The following is a 21601-nucleotide window of genomic DNA, read 5'->3' as shown; positions in this document are numbered from 1 at the left end:
AAAACTGTGGTCTGTGTGAAGGTCTGTGGGATAGCTTTCTTCCAGACAGTTTCAAAGTTCAGGCCTAATGGGGATGCCAAAGCCAAGGAACCAGAATAAATGTAATCCAAAGTAAAACCCCTAAAGCATGATGACAGTAGTTACAGCAACCCCCAGCAACAACAACTTTCATCTACTCATCTGCTTCTTTTGTGATTCACTACTTATTAATGCAGACAAAACCTAAAACTACATTAAAAAAAATCTACATGCACTCAACAGTACTTCAAAATGAAAAACAGTAAATACAAAACTCAAATGTGGTTCGTGTCATTGTGAAAAGTAATTATAACTTCACAGTGCTATTCAGGAACATTCTGCATCCTTGTTGCATGCAAAATTGTCTCAAGTTGGGGAATTTAACTTAATTAAATTTATTGCCAATTACAAAAGCTTTCATTACCAATTTGAGTATTGAGAAACAACAAGACAAATAGTAAAACACCCAGCCAAAGAAAATACTTTTCATCCCTTTTTGTCTGTCTCCACTTCAGGTACCTCTTTTTTCTCCTTTCTAATCCCCAGTCTCCTTAATTTTGACATTACATTACACTCAGTCCCCTTGGAAAAGCAGTGGAAGTGTGGGGCAGTAGAGTGAGACTAGTGCATAGTGACTTGCTCTTTTTGACTCTTCTTTTTTCTTGCTCTTTTCAACTGCTTAATATGGATCCTCCACCACCCAACATCCTTAGGGATTGCACCTGTCCAGCATGGATTCTTCTGTTGCTTGCAACACAGTCAGAGATGTACCATCATCTGTGTTTTCTTTTGCATGTCCTCGTGTATCTCCTGTATTTCCCTTCAAGCCTATTCTGTTATTTCCATAGTATTTCCATTTCTGCATTGTTTTCAGTCTCTTGCATCACCTTCCTGCCTCCTTCTGTGTCTTCTTTCAGATCACTCCTCGCATCCCTCTTCCTGTATCTTCACTTGCACCCCCTGACATGTTTTCCTTTGCATTTCTCCTCTGCTGTGGCGTTTCCTGTCTCTAGTAGGTTCTGACCTTTCTTAAGTCTGTTTTCTCAGAGGTGCCATATTCTGTCTGGTTCCAGTTTCAGTTGTGCAGTTGCTCCATACTGCCTTTCAATGAGCTGGCTTGAAACAACTGTGCCCAGCATAGGACATCCTCTTCTCCCTGCCCTGCAGCTCCCTAAAACCCCTACCATTTATGCCACATACAGTTTTTAAGGTGGATAGGAATCTCAACCGTAATGATCTATGGATCCCTGATTTTACATAATGGACAAACAGCAATAGGCACTAGCACAAAAAAAAAAAATCCCTTGTCATCAGTACTTGAAAAATGGAATTAGGTTTTTTATGATTGCTCTTAAGACCTACTTACACCTGCATTAGTATAATTGACAGATGTATTCATTTCTAAAGACCAGATGCCATGACAATACATATGTGTTTTTTTAAGTATACCAGTTCCAGAATATGGGAAGACTATATACTTCTGAAATTAATTAAATTTGACTTACCGTAACAGAATCAAGTTTTTGTTTCACCTTCTGCATTCTCATTGATGCTCTTGCAACACTGACAAACTGATCTGCTGGAGACATCACTGAGTTTTTTTGGACAGGAATTTCAGAAAAACTGCCAATGAAGTGTGGCCCCCTTGGTGCAGCTGTGGTAAGTGATGAACTAAGATCTCTTACAAGTTCAGCTTCCTGTTGAGCAACTGTAGAAATAACCAATATTAATGTCTCAGGTGAAACCTTACATTACCATAGGAAAAAAAAATATGGAAGGATCACAGTCATTTTGCCAGCCATGTCTTCAGTCAAATACCATCAAAAACTGTACCAACAGTACTATAGGGAAAACCTGAAAGTGACATGAAAATTTCCCCTTACTACCCCATTTTCCCCCTAACTCTTCTGATCAAAACATCACACTTTCAGTTATTTGGTTTAGTAATCTCTCATACAGAACTAGTATTTTTGTATTGCTTATAAACAATAGTGTTCCTCATCCAGAAATATGGGATTGGGTGGGGGGAAAGAGTGGGAAGAGAAAGGAATTTTTCAAAGGCAATAAAGTTGTAAAGCCTGCACTGAGTTCAAGCTGGTGACATTTCACATTTTTTCCAGCCTAGTTCAAGTGAGTTTATGATGCCTGAGCAGTACTTCATAAGTTGACAGACATATTATCCAGGCAGAGGACACAATGACTGACAAGTTGACTTTTGCAATTTTTTGTACTATGGTCTCAAGCCAACAAAGGTTAGAAGAATTCTTTATGGAAGTTCTGCCCAGGACATTAATAAAACTGTTGGTGTATCTAAAACACATGCTGTCAGAGTCTTAAAAATTGTGTGACTAAAATTAGTATTACTATATGTTTAACTCTTTCAACACTGTGGCAATATGACTATTTTCTGAAAGAAAAAGGAGTGCTTTTAACCAAAAAAGGAACATAAAGATAGGAACCAATAATACAAAAAAAAAGACTACAATCTATGCAAAGTCTTATTGTTAGCAGTTGGGCAGTCAGAAGACACAAATAACTACGACTGTGCTGAGTGGTCTCTAAATGTGTATGTCCATATTTCAAACTACTACGTTAAGTTTTTTAGACTCACTTCTCATCAAAAAATTCTGAAGAAACCCTTCACCCCCAAAAATCATATTGTTTTTTACAATACCAATATCTTACTTAATTGAATATAGCACTGAATATTGATTGCAAAGTCATTCCACTTAATGTTCCTGTAAAAGTTAACCAATTCAACAGATAACCTACACTGAGATTTCATATGAGTAATCCTATTACTACATGTTACTTAAAAAGCCAGTACATAAAGACAGGACCAATTTTACAGATGTATGTCCCCTACAAACATAATTAATACAAAAAAATACTGCATAATTCGTATTAACACATTAACTCCCTAGATGAAAATGTCCTTTTATGAACACAACTATCAAAAAAGCCTGTGAAGGACAATCTGAATTTTCTTTCATATACCAAAAATGCTAAGTTAGCATTTATTACTATCTTCTTTTCAATATAACATGGGGAATAAACATATCTCTGACATAATGACATCACAGCTATAACAGCTACTTATCAGAAGTCTATACACTCATTCATTTCTATACAGCTCCTCAACATTATTTTGCAACATAGCTGGCACAAGATACTCAGATTCCAATTAAGCTACTAATTGGTTTTCCAAATAATTGTATTTTCTGGATTCATAATCTACCTTGATATTGCAAAAAGGGCTCTTGTATAATGCTGCCTATATATGATAAAGTGCTGCAAAAATCACACAGTATGAAACACAAAAAAATTGAGGGACCTCTGGTGATTTTTGCTGGGCCAAAACCCTTGCTTAAAGCAGCATCACAAAGAACAGGTAGTGCAGGATCATGTTAAATTCAGTTTTGGTATCTCCCAGAAAAAAAGATGTGCATTAACATCAAATGACTGTTTTCTTTTCCTCTCAAAGGAAGTACAAATACTAACAAATTGCTTCTAAAAATAAAATACTTACAGGTGAGTATCAAGAAAATTTGTACTGTACCTTTATAATCATAAATGTATACAAGTATTGGATGGTTTTGACCAAAGGCACAGAAAGACACCATGTGTTCGTGTGGATGAAAGGCAACATCACGAAGTGGAGATGTGAAGGAGAGATCAGAATATATGGCCACCTGATCTCCTGCAGAAGTGAAGTAAGTTTATTAATGCCATGGAAAAATATTTGAAACCTTCAATACAGCAGAATAACAGCTGGTTAAATCTTGTATTACTACAATGTTTGCCACTGTAAATAAATGTTCTTCAGTCAATCTCCTGACTGAAAAGTTGTATTTTGGCATAAGACGAAGGAAACATTGCAAGCTTTTAAGTTATTCAGTAAGTCAGAAAAGTTAGTGCTGTTGCAATTGCTGCAGGAAATGCCAGAGGAGGATGCACCAGGTTAGATGAGTTCTCTTGTTCTGATAAGCACGTTCTGGAAAGGTGGCGTTCCACAGTATTTGTTTGTGCTTGCATTGTACAAAGATAGGCATCTTACTTGTGGATCTCAGCTATATAACACTGAAAACAGGAGTGAAAGTTGAGGACAGAATTATTAAAAATATAAATAAAATTAGCTCTTCAGCTGATGGCACTATAAATGCAAATACAGTGTGGCAACACAAGTCAAAATCCAATAAAAACATACGAATAACAAAGTTCCTCCTTCTTTTTATTTTTGTAATTTTTAAAAAGTTTTCAGGCAAATTATGTAGCGACAGAGATCCAAGTTAACATAGTTGGAAACATGGAAAGAAATTCAAAGCAGAACTGTTAGTTATCTGCCAGTTTCAAAATATTTACTTTTTTTATTTTAAAATACTATATAAATTACAATTACAGACAGAATATAATGTCATCAAATCCAAAATGGTATTCTGCTACTTTCTGCTCTTATTTTCATCTCTTTTACCTCCTGTACAAGAAACTCCACCCTACATTTTCGTCACATTTTTTCAGAAAGATTTTGGTAGCTATTTTGAAACTCCTTGGCTTGGGGACTAATTCACAGTGAAATTTTATATACCACACACCAAAAATATTCAGTCTCTGACCACCCACCACAGAGATGAAGCGGTTCGGCACAAGAGCCTCATTCTCAAATCTAAAGAACACAACAGAAAAACATACCTGACCTAAAACATTTTTGTGCATTCCATTTTAAGATCCTCACCACGTGCAAAGAGCTGCAGTACAAAAAAAGCTGAGCCTCAGGTGCTCCAGTCATGCTGGATGTTACCCCTACTAATTTCCTCTAGAGAATTAAATCTCAGAGATTTAGAAGGTTGAGCTAAAGCTTCAGGATTTAAGAACATCTTACCAAAGTTTTATTCCATATCAAAAGTGTTTCAATAAACCTTTAAAAATCTTTTCCCCCTGAGCTTTGACAATTTGGCTTAAGCCCGTAAAATACTTAGTTACCTGTTTCTGGATTCCAAACATAAGCCTTTCCATCTTCACTTCCTGAAAACAGGAACGTACCACATGGTGTTAAGGTGCTGTGAATCTTTTCTCTGTAATTTGTGGCACCTACATATTTCTTTGTCGCCAAGCTAAGGAAAGTTTGCAAATATAGAAGATATATTCAGAACAGACAATGTAACTTTTTAAGTCTCAGTTCCCCCTTTATTTCTCAGAAAAATCAGTACACTTTGCATCCCAAATAGATATGCAAGCACACACTTTTTGCAGAGTGAAGTATTTATTTATCCTTTATTTTCCCTAACCTTCATACTGCACCTGACAGTATAGATATAAATGTACGTAGTATACTAACAAATTGCTTCTAAAAATAAAATACTTACAGGTGAGTATCAAGAATATAGTATAGATAAAAATGTACATCCTTGTCTTCCAGTAGAAAAAGGAAACCCTCAGATCTAGACAAAAGATAGAGATGCAGTAATTTGCACTATCTTGATCCTGGGCTTTGCAAAAAAACCAGGGAAATTAGCACTATTACACCAAGCTCTGTTAGAAAAGTTTTCATTATGCTTCTTGAGCTTGAATGATTAAACCTATGCAGCATGCTCTTCAGACTAAAGTCTCCTTGGTCAGAAACCAGCAGTAGAATCAACAAATTTCAGACATAAAAGCTGATTCACTATAAATGTTTGATATTATTTTTCAGCTTAGGTATCCTAATCTTTTTTCAGTGAAACACTATTGGTCAGCACAGTAATAATGATCTACTGTCAAAGTCTGTTTGCATCAAGTAAGAGAGAATCCACAAAAGGATGGAAAGAAGATAAATCAGCTTGAAAGAGGCATAGCCTGGAAAAAGATATCAAAGTTCAACTTTGGAGACAAACCCAGCAGCAGTACTACAATGCAAAATTTAAGGCAAGAAAAACAGCAATAGGCCACCATAGCCCTCAAGGACAGAAGATAGCATTATTCACATTTGTTACTGCAAAAACAATGAAAGTATGCTTGGAGAAGTACAGTGCATTTAATATTACAGGAAAATTATTTCAAACAATATTCCAAATAAATATACCCTAGATGATCCCACAGCAATATTAGCTCAAATAAGAGCTCCTTATTAGCCCAAATAAGAGATTTAGCTGTATGAATAAGAAAGTATCTCTGAGATGTCATGACAAGAGCCCTGCAAGATGTAAAACTAACCTTCATATGAAACCCTAAGGAGAGGGCTGAACTAAAACCAAATCCCTGATCACATACCTAAGTGACAGGACAGCAGTATTATCCAAAAAGATCAAAAAAGCAAGTTGAAAGAGGAAAGTTAAGAGTAACCAGCTGTCAATCAAAGTGAATTGTGTTCATCTGTGACCTCCACCCCCTCTTTTCTCATGCAGGGAATGAACAGTTAATGCTGACGTGTAAAATTATCACTGTTGGGTATCTGACCCTGTGGTTTATTGATAGACTTAAAAGTCAATGTAACTGTGGGCTGTGGTCAAAGTAGAAGTTCTGGTGGTGTCCTCTCCACCCTTATTTTCCCAGGCTCTCCCTCATTTCTTCTCTTGGGCAGCTATCAGATAAATTTGATCAGAGAGTTGATTAAAATGAAAATTAATCATTTGTATTTGTAGGCTAATATTTAGACGGATCAGCTCAATGATCTGACTTACCCCAGATCAGAAGATCTCTAGAAATTATAAAAAAGAAATGCTAGGAATACACAGCCAAAGGTGTGGGAGATTGCAGGAGATTGTACGTCCCATGGATAAATTTGCTTAAAATAATTGTGAAATTGCACCCCGTATTAAAGCCTTTCTTAAAGATTAATATGCATGCCCATGTTTCCCTCTCAAAATAAAACACTCTGCACATTTTAGAAAGAGGAGCAACAGAAGAACACTGACCTAAAAAACGACAGGTTCCCCTCTCTTAATCCAGCAATTTCATCCTTTGAGTGGATAGTTCAGCTTCTAGCATGGTCATTATATTTTATCAATTACAGAAAAAGAGAAACGTGCACCATAATGCAGAGAGTCCTCAGCTAGCTCAAACATTCAATCCAGTACAATAACAGAACTGCTTAGTTTCAAAATGACCTTCCAGATCATTAACTTCAACTGTTATCACAGCACTGTCCCATCCACTACTAACCCATATACCTAAGGGCCACATCTACACATCTTTTAAATACCTCCAGGGATTTTCTGTGTGGTGAGGGGCGGAAAGAAACCTATGAAATTAAGGATGAAACATTTTAGAAAAGTTGTTCATATCTTTAATGTGACTTTCCAGAACAGAATGTTCAAGTGCATCTTATCTACATATGTAAGTGATCGGTGAGAGACTCTGCTCACTCCCACCCAATGAAAGGACAAGAGGGAACGGACATCAATTGAAATATAGATAATTCTGTTTAAAAATAAGAAAAGAGTACTTTATTTTGAGGGTGAATGAACACACTGTACAACTTCTGTGAGCAACTAGAACATGTTGCTCACAGAAGCTATAAAAATTTTCATCCTTCAAGATATTAAAAATCCAATAGTATAAAGCTCTGACTAGCATGCTGTTGTGATTTGATTGTTGGGTAGAACTGGTCGTTCTCCAAAATCAACCTCAAGTCTATAATCTCCTTGCTTGTTATTTTCGTTTGTTATTAAAAATTCATGCTTATACCAATTAAAAATGAGAAAATCATAATAAAATGCAAAACTATCTCACAGCCTGCTTAATAAACCATAATAGGTACATCACTGCATTTTTTAGCATTTATGATGATAACCATTTCCATTTCATCATCAAAATATCCTTCCCAGAGTCTTAAAAATGCAAAACTACCACACAAATATTACCACTTCCAAGTTCTTTTCATGCCCAGATTGCATTTTAAAAGGGATTTCAATCTTTAGAAGACTAACATTGTATTCTTCATGCCAGTTTAGGCTACCAAGTAATCTAGGAAATTTTAGATATTCTATTCTAAAAGACTTACTCAATACCACCAAAAGACTTACTCAATATCACCCAAAATGTAACACAGCAGTGTTTTGAAATAATTTCCTAACCCTAACATTTCTATCCTTGATTATTAGGACATTTTTTTTCTCCCCAGCTACACAACTAATACCTTTGTGGTATTTTATTTCCCCATGTAAATTTTAAAACATAAAGGAAGTACACATTAGTCACCAAAAATACCAACATTCTGAGATCCATAATTCTCAGGGTACTGTCTTTGGCATGGATTAATAAACGCCTTCCATTCGGATGCACTTCCAAGTGATTTACTGGCGTTCCTTTAATATCATTTTCTTTTATTTCCTACAGAAGGATGGAAAATTAAGAAAATTATATAACTTTGTAGTTTAAAACTCATGTGTTTACACATTATTGTCCATTTTTCTCTTGCATTCCTATTTTTCTGCTCAATTCATTTTATTTGGTTAAGGAAAAAGTTTGTTCCTATATTAAAGCATTACATCCTAGGCATCAACTTTTTACAACCATGAGGCAGATTCTGTTGTGACTGAATTTTCAAATTTCTGAATTTCTAAAAAAATTAAGCTGATGACAGAAATGCTGACTCAACATCAGGGCTCTAAGGTATGGACAAATGTGTTTTTTAAAGCCAGTGGTATATTTTATTTTTGTCTCTAGAGAACAAAGCATTTACCTGTTAATACACAGTGTCAAGTATTTTCATGTTTTACATATATTAAAAAAAAATACAGGATCACAGAATTCTAGAATATCCTTAGTTGCAAGGGCCCCACTATGAACATCAAAGACAAAGTCCTGGCCCTACACAGGACAGCCCCAAGAATCACACCATGTACCTTGGGAGTCCAAATACTTGTGAATTTTCTCAGGCTTGGTAGTGTGATCACTTGCCTGGGGAGCCTGTTCCAGTGCCCAACCCAATTAAGTTGCAAAACAATTTAAAAAAATTAAGTCAGTGAATCACTGAACATTGTATCAGTTCTTCTATACCAATTTTTAAAGAAAATACACCTCTGCAGTTAAACAAAACGTAATGTATTAAAAAAAACCAGTTCACATAAAAATTACAATGCTAGTTAAGGAACTTTGTTACCTTATTGACCTTCCAGTGTTGAAAAAGGTGTGGAGAACTTCCTTTGACAGGTGTATCCCAAACTATTATTAGTCCTGAACTATCTCCTGAGAACATGTGGTGTCCTGAGAAATAATGTCTTATGAGTAAAATACCACCCACAAAACAATAATACAGAAAATAAACAATATTTTGTTCTCTCCTCTTTGTGAATAGGCAAATACCATTCTTCCCTCTTTTGCTAAAATATACTCATTGCAAATGCGTTTTGCTCATACTGCATGACATAACCTGTTACCATAAATCTGGATGTAGCATATACATTAAATAACTGAGGTGCAGAACAGGTTTTTAATTTTTTTCATTTTTATTAATATTCTAAAACCAGCAAAAATGCTTGCTGAGCATTTACAGCTCAACAAGCTTCACATGATAGCTCAATGCTTACTCATGCATTTATTAAGAGAACCTTGAACTAGAACAGTGTTTCCCAACACTTGTTCTTTAAACACAAATATTTATTCTTTATAAAAATACAGCTTTTCTCTTTGTAGTACCTACTCCAGTGACTAAAATGAACTACCTAACTATTAATGATGTCACTAATACTAGAAAAAGTCAAGCTTTAACTTACACACATCTTCAACTCGTGCTCCACTAGTAGATCTCAGTACAACCTTCACTTTCAGCTGTCAACCCACCAGTTAACATGACTCACAATGGTGAAACCTGTGTTCCTTTCTCTCCATGTTTCCTATTCTCTGTCAATATTAAAAAGTTCATCCCCTTCCCACTTCAGTTTAGAGCTAAGATTCTCACAATCTAATTACTACCACCTCATTTTCTTTATCAATTGATTTGGGTTGAAAGGGACCTTAAAAATTATCTAGTTCTGACCTCCCTGAAATAGGGAGGGACACCTTCCATTAGAACAAAGCCCAGACCAACATGGCCTTGAACACCTTCAGGGACATCCACAATTTCTCTGGACAACCTGCCCCGGTGTCTCAGCATTCTCCCAGTAAATAATTTCTTCCTAAGAAGAATACACTGCCTCCATGAAGTAAACTAGTAGCATTCAAGATGGTCTTCAATTGGAAAGACAACTATTTGTAAAAGCAATATTAACTACATACCTTCTGCATCAAAACAAAGGGTGTTGATGAAACTTTTATGGCCATCAAGCTCCTGTAGCAGTTGCCCATGGATTTCTTTTACATTTGCATTCCAGATTCTAATCACTGAGTCGTAACATCCTGTCACAACCAACGAGTCAGCAACTGGGTGGTACTTGGCAGTGTAGACAAATGAAGGATGAGGGAAAACTCTCACTGCAGACGCTGCCTTCATTTCTATCTTCCACATTCTAAAAGGAAACAAAGTTAGAATTTCTACTGTACAAAGCAGTCACACACACAGATGTAACTGATGCCCATATTTTAGGCTACTGGTTCTAGAGGCAAATGCTTGCAAACATAACAATATTGCTTAACAATACCTGTTTATCCCACCAATTTATTCCACCTCTATTTAATCCTTTAACGTGGCACCTTCTAACATGAATTACGAAAAATTTACTACTTTACACAGTATTTGGTCTTCAAAGAAAATTAATTACTACTTACTCACTTAATGGATATATTTCTCATTTTAAAATACTCATAAAGAATTCCATGAAATGAATTGGTTTATTTCTTTCAGGAGTTACAACCAAATTAAGCTCTTCTGGGGTATAATTCATTTAAAACAATATTACAACAAGAAAAGCCATAAAGGAACATATAGGGCCACTAAATATAAATACAATCCCAGAAAATTTTAGAATAATAATTACCAGCCACACAGTGATCATGATCTCAAGGATGTTTACATCACACAAATTCACTTCCTACTATTAATCTACTTCCTATCCTTTTCCAACCATAGATGTAAAATCAGATTTTTGTTAGTGTTTTCTATTTGATGGCAAGTGAGCCTCCCCCAAAGATGAGACCACAAAGAATAAAACAGTACCCAGATCACTAAATACAGGTGAGCAGCACATTACACACAGTATTCAGTTACAAAATGTTATTGAATGGTTTTAGTGGCACCCACTTCTGGTGAGGCAACCACATCTGGTGGCTGTTGAAGAATTCTAAGCTTACTCAGAGGTCACTTAATTACAGAATTGCAACCCTTTAGAGTACAGCAATTATTCTGCAATTTGATGCAGAAAGGTCACAAGGAGTTTACCTATCTTTTAGAATGATTTTAATCTAACAAAATAAAAACGTATTGCTCACAAATTATGTGGGACTAAACCCTGGGAAGGCTTGAGGATAACATAGAACACTATAAAAAGAAGAATTCACAGAAATTCATTAATTTACCTTCATGTTACCTTAGAACTCAGTATGAGATAATCCAAATAATAAACTGATAATGACTTTAAAGCAGTGGGGTATTGAGACTTTTCAAGGAGCTGAAGGCAACTCACAATAAATACAGGAACTAATAACTCATACAGTGACTGCAGTACACAGAAAAGGAGGCAGACCACTGCAGTTTCAACTTGCTGCCACAAATTCAAGAACTGAGGAACAGCTCAGCCTTCTTATAGGCAACATAAATGACTGAAATTTATATTTATCTCAATACAAAACATTCTTACATAATCCACTCCCAAATGAAAAAACAAGTGCTGAACTCTCAACACACTCTTTTTATACCCACATACAAGCAGAAAAAAAACCCCTGAAACAGTTCCACACATACAACATATCATTTAACAATTCCTCTGACACTTCAATTATGCATCTGCTTGTACCATTACTGAGCTGTGTAACAGAAATAATAGATAGGGTCTGAAGGGCTTAAAAAACCTAAAAAGCTCAATGAAAACCAATGAAGTTGTTCACAATAAAATTGTACACTGTCCCAGTGATATTTCCACGTGTATCTACAGGTTTGAGGGTTTTGATTCTTAAATCTGAGCAGATCAATATTTTAACATTAACACTGTAGGGAAGTACACTGTAATTGTAGAGGATTTGATTTAAGAAACAACAGTTTCAAAATTAATTTACAGCAATTTAAGCTGAATTACTTAGTGTAAAAAACCAAAAGAACACCACCAACATACATATATATGCAGTGTGGTAAATTTACACACATAACTTGAATCTTAAACTTTCAATTTCCTGCCTATTGTTCAAATTTGCAAACTTAATATTGCATTTATAGTATGGTAATTTTGCCAGGAACAGATTACAACTGTCTCAGTGTCTTCTCAAAATAAAAGCTCTTTTGGTTTTTTACTGCATTGTAGATTTAGACACTAGGGTTTTTGGAAAAGCTTTGGTTTCAAATACATTAGAAATAGTAAATACAAATTTACTATAATATTATATATAGTATAAGTGTACTACTTATACTATATTATATACAGTATAAGTATATATATTATATATAAAATTACTATATAATTTTATATGTAGTATAAGTGATTAACCCAATCACAATTTTTATATTATTTTAGTCACACAGTAACCAAATCTTTAGTTAAAACATTATGGAACAGTTTGTAGTAAAAACACTGAATTGGACCACTTTCTTTTCAACTTCTGATGGTATCTGCCAGAACATCTCATCATACTGACCTGACAGTGCCATCAGAGGAAGCAGTAAGAAGGTATTGATTGTCTTTTGACCAACAAAGATCATACACTATGTTAAGATGACCATAAAATTCTCTCAGGAACTGTCCAGAAGGAATTTCATACACTAGGGAAGCAGAAATAGAAAAATAAAAGTTCTGTAAGTATTTGCAGTCAAACAGATGTACCTACTAGAGCCAAAGTTTAGTCTAATCTTAGGCTGATTTTCTGCTAGCATACATCAACTCACTTTCTTTATCTTCTCATTTTGAGGCAACAGGATAAAATAATTGCTAGATATGAACAGATAGCAAGCATCTACTTCCACCTAGTGGTTCACGGGTGCCACAAATGTCTTACCCCTTAAGAAACACCTTATTTGCATTAAATAATTAGAACCAAATAAGGATTATGCTGGGTTTCTTTAAATTTTGACAACTAATTGACCAATTTTAACACTGAGATAATTTTATGGGCCTGTGTAATAAAGGAATCTAGATTTACTGTTCCTTGCATTTAAACACTTATTTGTGTACAAATACTGCTCTCTCTAAATCTCAAAACTTTTATGCAAGGTTTAAGAACTATGCAGTTAAGCTACTGTGATGAAGCATTCAAAAATTTGAATCACAAGGAATGTTTGTACTTCAACTGAACTGGACCGTGGAAGACAGCAGCTTCCAGTATTCTGTCTGGAGATGTTAACATTCCAGTATCTGACTTTCAAAGACAGGTTAGGAGAAAAACTTCCATGAAAAGTGTGTGAGGTGGAGGCTTAAAATTTTATTTCCTTTAAAACATTATAATCAGACACTGTGTGCCTTCTGCAAATTGATTATTTCCATTAGGCCTCTGGGCAGAAATGGTGTCATTTCATACCATTAAACTGTGTATATGTAACCATGTAGGAAAAGCCAATTCCAGCCCTATCAACACAGAAACAGCATTTTCACCAATGCTCTTTAATGCACAGAACAATCATCTAATCACAACTACAGACCAGACATTAGTTAATTAAATTTGTTTGCCTTAAGGTTGGTTAATTTGCTCTAAAAAAAGCACAATTTAAAAATTAACTTCCCTTAATCTTTATTTCCAAATACATGGATTATAAGCAAAAAGCCAAAACGTATTTAAACTTACAAGCAATGGGATAGCCGTTCCTTCCTGCACATGCTGCTGCCAGCGTTCTCCCGTCATGAGAGAAGCGGACACAGAAGCAGCCCAGGTCTCCACCTCGCAGGGAAAACAGGGACTTGTTGGGTATGCGGCAAGCCTGGCTTTTCAGGGAACAATTGGTAGGAATATTAACTACCCGATGCAGGGAACACACTCTGAGCTCCTGACATGCAGAAGCTCTAAAAGGCTAGTAACATCTTAATGGCATTGCAAAGTAAAATTCAATATATTATAGACAGAGACAGTTCTGCAGCACAACTTAGGCCCCACGAATGTGTCTCTCTTTCTACCCCATTATTGCAAACAACTAGCATGTTTAAAAAAAACTAGAAAAAAAATTGAAATAAATTCTTCAATCTTAAGAAATGCTTAACAATGTCTAGCATCAGTGATGTAAGCTGTGGAATTAGACTGTAAGTCAAGGTTGTTTAAGGAGACTAAGCTCACCTTTTAGTGACTAATGACGGCAGTGTGAACTCAGACACCCAACCGCAGGCACTCAAACCTTTTGTCTTCTACCAAACCATTTTAACATTCCTCATCTATATTTAAATATCTGACTTTTAAAGACAGAACCAGAGATGAAGCATCTCAAAAAACTAAACTGGTATTTTAGACCCCTTTCCTTTCTCCCAACATATTACCTCTTTTTGACCCAATGGCTTTTTCTCCAAAACTAAATTCAAAGTTTAAGGTGAAGGGCAATATCCACAGTAGCTACATGGTTCTTCAATATAAGCGCTTTCTCTTTTCATAGTTTAAAAATGTCTTCAACAAACAAAAAGAAAACTCAAGAAAATATATTTCTAATCAAGCTGAAGTCTGAGAACTGGCTTCCTGACTTACTTCTCACTCTTTCAAATTCTTAGCAAATTCTGCAGACAAAAAAAAACTGACTGTTCTGGTATAAAAACAGTTAAATCAACCACATTTGCTAAGGTTAAGCCTCCTCTACTATCTATGAGAGTTTTGTATTTTTTTTAATATATTTGTTAATTATTTTAATTATTTGCTTCATAATACTTATAAAAATATTTAAATTATTTTCATTTAAAATTGAAAGAAAAACGCTTCACCTGTCCAGGCAATCTTGACCATTTAAATGGCTCCTTTTTCTCCTCTAAAGAAGGTTCATATCTTTCTCTCTGGAGCTCAGACAGTGCTGTATTACTTTGTTCCTGTTGAACAGCTGCCATAGAGTGAAAAGAAGGACCAACCTTAAGGCAAACAAAACTAAGTATCAGGGAAAAAATATTTTTAAAGTGAACAATGTAATTTCTAGAAAGGTTAAAAGGTACTTTTAATTTAAATATCTTGCATTTTTATATCTGGAATACAGAGATTGGAAAAGCTTAATACATGAAAACTGCATTGCAAAATGTCATTTAAAGTAACCAGGAGTCAGAAAGCAATCCAAGTTTCCAAAGTTGTGTCAAATCCAATGGTATCCCAATTTTTTCAAATACTCAATTATCTCTTCAAATACTCAATTATCTCTTATTCAAATACTCAATTATCTCTTAGTAACTGTCAAGGTCAGTGAAAATTAGAATTACTCCACTGCTGTATTGTATTGTACTACTGAGAAGGTGCACATCTCACCAGGCTTCCACAGACCACCCTTCAAAAGTGAGCAGAAGGTATTATTACAGCTCTAAATACAAATGGGAAATTACATAACAGAACAATATTGTACTTGCATTGCAGAAAAGAAAACACCATATTTATCTTGAATGCTCATCTCAGCACGTACTACTGTAAGCCTATTCTTAAAGTAGCTTTCATTTGTGAAAAGAAATACAGCTCATTACAGCTAGAGGGTGCAGGGAAGCAAAGATAAGTAACTTGCATCTTTTCTCAAAGAATTTTTACACCTGCGTGAATTCAGTGACTTAAAAACGGCATTTCTGCTAAGAAGAAGAAACGTTAACCTTCAAGAAAGTTTTCAGAATGACAGTGGCAAAATATTCAGCTGTAGGCAGAAAAGTAGGTAGAAAAGTATGCCTATTTTTCAAAGATACCTATGAAAGGCTGAGTTTGAAACACCGATCTTGAGATGTAATATTCTTATTATATATTTTATATACTGCATGTAAGCACAGCTTTTATATACATGCCTACAAACACAGACTCACATGCTCTACCAAGGTACTAGTTCCTACAGAAAAGTCTGCATATTTCTAAATATATTTATATATTTAACTTACATGATCTGGCAGTTTCAGGCCTTTTACAGTTACGTATAAAGTTGATGGGTAACGATTTCTAGGACATTTTGCCCACCAGTCATAAACCTCAACAACATTTGAATGTGACTTGGTCCTTGAAGGTGGGTAATATAATTGCAGACGAAATTTTCCACCAACGTTTAGAACTCCATTTGCACCTACAAGCTGGAAGGGTGATTAAAAAGAGGAAGAAAGATGAATACAAAAGTAATTGATAATTTCTAATATCTAACTTAACAGTATAAACTCTTGAAATCACTTCCCATTTAATCCTCCCAGGATCAAATAATGAGGATTAAATCTTAGATGGCAGTCTAGTTTCAAAAGATGCTTCACAGCAGTAATAACTTGAAAGTGGGAAGACCTCTGCAGTACTTGTTTTCTTTTTTTTTTTTTTTAAACTACTACTTGCTAAAAATCAACGAAATCTCAAAGGACTGCAAAGCCACAAACAGCTTCTTCCAAATCTGTCCTCTTTGAATGCTGCAATGAAGGGCATTGGGTAAGCTTTGGTTCAGAGCAGAAGATACAGCAGTGTAGCAACCTCTCCAACTTCAGAGCAGACAGAGTCATCTCTACTGAACTAAGAATAACAGAACTGAATAACTGCCATTAACACTGGTCAGTCTTGAATGGAAACATTTCCACTCTGGCTGATACAGATAAAAGGATAATGCAGGCAGATGTAGTAAGAATGAAGAATAGGCAACTATTTTATTCATAATTATGAGCTGAAAATTTATTCTTCCCTCTGTTCAGGAGTAGGCTGTACTGAATGCCTGGATGCATAGTTCCTATCAGCTCTGGTAACAGACACAGGATAGCAGACCCCTGGTTCCAGTAGATTTCTCTTGGGCAGAGTTCAGAGAAATCTCTGTATTGAATTGCTATGGAGGCCCATCCCTTCACCTACACTTGCAGTCCATTATCTTCTCCCATTTCCTCTATGTTGTGGACTGCTCAATGATTGTCAATGGTTATCACACACAGGGGGAGTGTAAATAAACATTCCTCAGGGAAACTGAAGTTTGGCAGCTCTCAAAGAAGTAATTGACACATTCAAGTTTCTCTCAAAAGGGTAGAAAGGTACACATGGGCTGGCTAAATTACCCATATCTCACATTTGGCACATTTGTATCTCAATTGCCACATTATTTCAAACTCTGCAACTGAAAATGAAAGGCATTCTATAATTAAGTTAGTGAGTCTTTTCAAAGACTGGACAACTGAAAATGCCACTAGAATACAGAACAGCTGAGGTACAGAAATTAGTGGATTTGTCATTTTCTTCACATTCACAAAAATGCAAAGAAAACCCTAAAAGAAAACAAGCTTCTGTACTTTATGAACAACAACAAAAAAAATCTTACACATTCTACATTTTCTTGAAAAAGACATAAAATAGGCTTTAATGTCAAGCCTGTTACTGTGTTGATTTCATGGAGTGGAAGATGAGGAAAATGGAAGAACAGCCAAGCAAACAAGGATTTTTTTCTTCCATCTCTGTTGCTGAAAATATTTTAAAATGCTTTCCTCCTTAGCACCATTAGAGATTTTCAGATAAAAAGATTTATGATTTTTTATCTTCATTTAAATATTTACAGTACCTTTAGAAATGCCCAACAAATTTTTCGGTAGCGACCTTCCTGAATTTTTACATCAGAACTGGCTCTCACTTCATGCATACTTGGAGAATCAAGGACCTAGAAGTATCAGCAGAAATATAAATGTATTTCTAATGGATGTATACTTTATGGTAAATAATAATAAACTACTGAAAATATTCTTGGTTAATTCATTAAATTAAACATATTTAAATTTTAAGAAATTACAAAACCAGTGTTTCTTCCACACAAGTATGAAATTAGAAATAACAGGTCCTTATGCATTTACCTGATGACTATTTATAAGCTCCATTAAAAAAGAAGTCTAGTCTTAAAAAAAACTTATTCTTGCTCCCCTTACATCTCAATAAAAGATAAAAAACAATACAGTGTAATTTTCTTAATAATTCAGAAATCATTATGATCACAAATCTGACAACTAAAACCAGCTGCATATTAATCTACATGCGAAATGGCAGTCAAAAAGTTAGTTTTTTTTTTTTAGCTTTATCAGTTTTGTCATTGAATCAGTCATAGAACAATTTGGGTTGGAAGGAGCCTTCAAAGATCACAGAGTTCTGAGCCATGGGCTTGGACATCTTTTACTAGATGAGGCTGCTCAAAGCCACATTCAACCTGGCCTTGAACACTTACAGGGATGCCTATGAGTCTTCATTTTTCTGTCAGGGACCTGAATTTTCCCATATTTCACTACACCAGGAAGTTTATGTGATATACAAAAAACCCTTAGAATAATACTTTTTTCAAACTTGTATTTCATAAACCACACTGAACTCAAATAGCCTTTTTTCAGTGGAATCATACTTTTGGTTCCAACATTATTTCCAAGAAGAATCTTTACATACAAATGTAATTAGTTTTTTGTTAAGCAATTAAGGACTCTTTATTCTATAAATATGTTCATTTACAAGCATCACAAAACATTAGGAAACATATGGCAATAAATTATATTCAATCTATTTGAAATAGGAAAAAAAACAAGGAACGAAAAATATTTATTGCATTAGGTTTCCATTTTTATGTTAATTCTACAGAATCTCTCTGTACAAATATTGAAATGCCTAAGCTAAAAATTATGTTGAATATATGACCTAAATTTTTTCCTTTAAACATAATGGTATTGGAGGACAAATTAATAATTACTTTATGGAAACTGGGACAGGAGGGCTGGATGTGTAAAATGTTAATGGAAACAATGCAATGGTTTGCTCATTGGTACAATGAGGTGCACGCAGACAAATTCTACCTTTTAGTTTCTTGTACTTAAACCTCTTTTCAGATTTCAAGAACGCAAAAAGAGTGATATCCACCGTATCATACCAGCCTTCCCCAGAAGTTTAAGAGCTGATTTGGGAAAAAAGCTTTGTACTCCTTGTTACTATTAAAACAAGCTCCTTTCCTAAAAAAAACCCCACTCATGGTATCTCCACTTAACTTTGTACCTTAGAGCTATGCTAATAACCCAATTTAACTGAAATAAAACAGTTATTGAATCAAATAGATACTGTTGAAGAAACAAACCAAACACAGAATGCGCATAAATCGGATGCAAAATATTTCATCTTACCTCAAAAAACAGGATAACCTGAGGGTTTTCGTCAGTGTTTTGAATAAAATAAGTAAAACGCTCATTAAATATTACTTGTTCTTCCCACTCTGGAACTGTTGATTTAGACTTTCTAAAGTCACATGGTTGTGTCACTATCGGAAGAATGTGCTCTTTTTCTCCTGGTTCATAAGATGAATCTTCCTTCTTGCTGTTTGAAGATTTCCAAAGAATTACAATTGTTAGAGCATTCAGAAAACAACTTTGAACAAAACAGTATTTTCAATTACTGAAAGCTAAGAAACATATAAGATACTATTTGTCTGATTCTAGAAAAAATTTTCTAAACCCATAGAAAATTTAAGACAATTTGCAATGCATATAGAAAAACTACAGGCTGAAGAAAATCCTAACAATTAAGTTACTCTTAGCAAATTAATGCATGATGATCATGGTGGAGTCTACTGCTTTAGCACCATTAAAACTTGGTTTCAGGAAAATTATGGAAAATGACAGTGGAAACAAGCAACTGAAGTAATTAAGACTATAAAGAACTAGATTTCATTTAAGGATTTTAGAAGTTCTTAATATAAAAGGCAGAGATCATTTATACTACAAGAATTTTGCTTACATGTTTTTGGCTTTTAAATATTTCTGACACTTGAGAAATTTTACGTCTGGGAAGAATACAGAATGAGCTATGTTGGAAATATCACAGATTCACAGAATATGTTGAGCTGGAAGGGACCCACAAGGATCATCAAGTCCAACTCCTTGCCCTGCACAGCACCATCCCCAAGAGTCACACCACGTGCCTGAGAGCATTGTCCAAACATTTCTTGACCTGTCAGGCTTGGTGCTGTGACCACTGCCCTGGGAAGCCTGAAGAGCAATACAGCAGCACAGAGCACTTGGAAGTGCCAAAAGGAAAAGAAAAATATCACCCTCATTTATGGTATGTGTATATATATATATATATATATATATATATATATATATATATATATATATATATACACACACACGATCATAGGTGTAGAAACTAATGAACTACACAAGCTTAAAATACCCCCTTGTTTTCATTTTCATATTTAATTTTGTAGGGAAGAGTATACCTATTTATTGTAATCAGTGATAACAGAAACAGTTTATTAAATGTCACCTATAGTCCTTCTTCACATACAAGCCACTTCTCTGATCAACAATATGGATTTTGACCACAGGACGAGATACCAAGTGATCAATTTTAAGTTGATCCGATCGATGGATATAAACTCCCAAAACAAGATCATCGCCAAAACCAAATTTAGATTGAGTTGAAATTTCTGAATTCTTCATTTCCTCATCAGTTTCTGCAGCAACTTCTGTGGTTTCTTCTAGAAATTGGAGCAAAGTAAACAAACTGTCACTAGTGGAACATAGTAACTTCTGTCCCCACTCAAAACAAAATTTACTTACAGTAAATGAATTTTCAAGATTTTAGATTGACTTATCAAATAAACCTCCTCACAAATGAGCCTCAGAATTGGAAGAACAGAGGTGCAATTGAGTAACTTAAGAAATATAAGTAGCTCAAACAGCTCAATCACTTCTGCGCTACTATTATCTAGAAGTATTTCTGTAGCAGCACAAAAAAAAAGCACAGCTAAGTAGGTACAGTATTATAACATTTTGTTGGCAGACCTTTTCTGCTTTTCTTCTTAACTTTCTTGGCTTTAGGTTTCTGCTTTTCCATGGTTCCCTCCAGTTTCTGTCCTTCTGATGTAAATAATCTTTCAGGTGACTGACTTTCATTGCAACCTGCTTCTGGATGATGATGCTGCAGCTCAGAAAGGGACATTGCACTGCAAGGTAATGGATCACTGTCAGCAACTGCAGTCCACTGCATATATTGATACAATTCCCACTGCCATTATTAATCCATTTGAAACTCTCCAACTCATCATCTGTGTGTCTTGAAGATGTAACAGCCCCCAGCCCCATTAGTGTCTTGCCTTTTTCAGTCCTCTCCCCTCTTCCTTCCCCTAATTTCCAGACAATTGCAGAACCATTTATGTGAAGAGTTAAACAAATACCTTTTTGCTGGATCACAGCAATCACTTATCACTAAAAACAAATCATGCACAAAACTATCTTATGTTAGTTAAGAGCGAGTTCCATAGTAAACAAACATCAAATAGCAATGAAGAGTATTTTTTTTAAAGTTAAAAAGAATCCATGAGCTAAATATTAATCATGACAGCCTTCTGACAAAAGATTTAGTACTATTTTTTCATAACAGAATCATCCAGTTAATCACTTAGAAAATA

At 35.0% G+C, this 21601-nt stretch overlaps 1 protein-coding gene across 1 annotated transcript in view; it reads right to left on the bottom strand.

Annotated features, from left to right (window-relative positions):
- AHI1 (Abelson helper integration site 1) overlaps positions 1–21601 on the bottom strand; it is an 85943-nt gene that overhangs the window by 52050 nt on the left and 12292 nt on the right. The window contains exons 5-18 of the mRNA XM_066546986.1: positions 20976–21136; positions 20455–20668; positions 19314–19503; positions 17729–17824; positions 16101–16286; positions 14970–15110; positions 13858–13990; positions 12718–12841; positions 10213–10442; positions 9098–9201; positions 8207–8325; positions 4999–5129; positions 3578–3718; positions 1524–1726 (exon numbers count right to left, since the gene is read on the bottom strand). Coding sequence (XP_066403083.1) covers positions 1524–1726; positions 3578–3718; positions 4999–5129; positions 8207–8325; positions 9098–9201; positions 10213–10442; positions 12718–12841; positions 13858–13990; positions 14970–15110; positions 16101–16286; positions 17729–17824; positions 19314–19503; positions 20455–20668; positions 20976–21136 — 2173 coding nt within the window. The remainder of the gene's footprint in view (positions 1–1523; positions 1727–3577; positions 3719–4998; positions 5130–8206; positions 8326–9097; positions 9202–10212; positions 10443–12717; positions 12842–13857; positions 13991–14969; positions 15111–16100; positions 16287–17728; positions 17825–19313; positions 19504–20454; positions 20669–20975; positions 21137–21601) is intronic.

Source organism: Molothrus aeneus, chromosome 3 (genome assembly GCF_037042795.1).
Source record: "Molothrus aeneus isolate 106 chromosome 3, BPBGC_Maene_1.0, whole genome shotgun sequence".
Lineage (NCBI taxonomy): Eukaryota > Metazoa > Chordata > Aves > Passeriformes > Icteridae > Molothrus > Molothrus aeneus.
The sequence above is the reverse complement of the archived record's forward strand: the minus strand, read 5'-3'. Positions and strand labels throughout refer to the sequence as shown.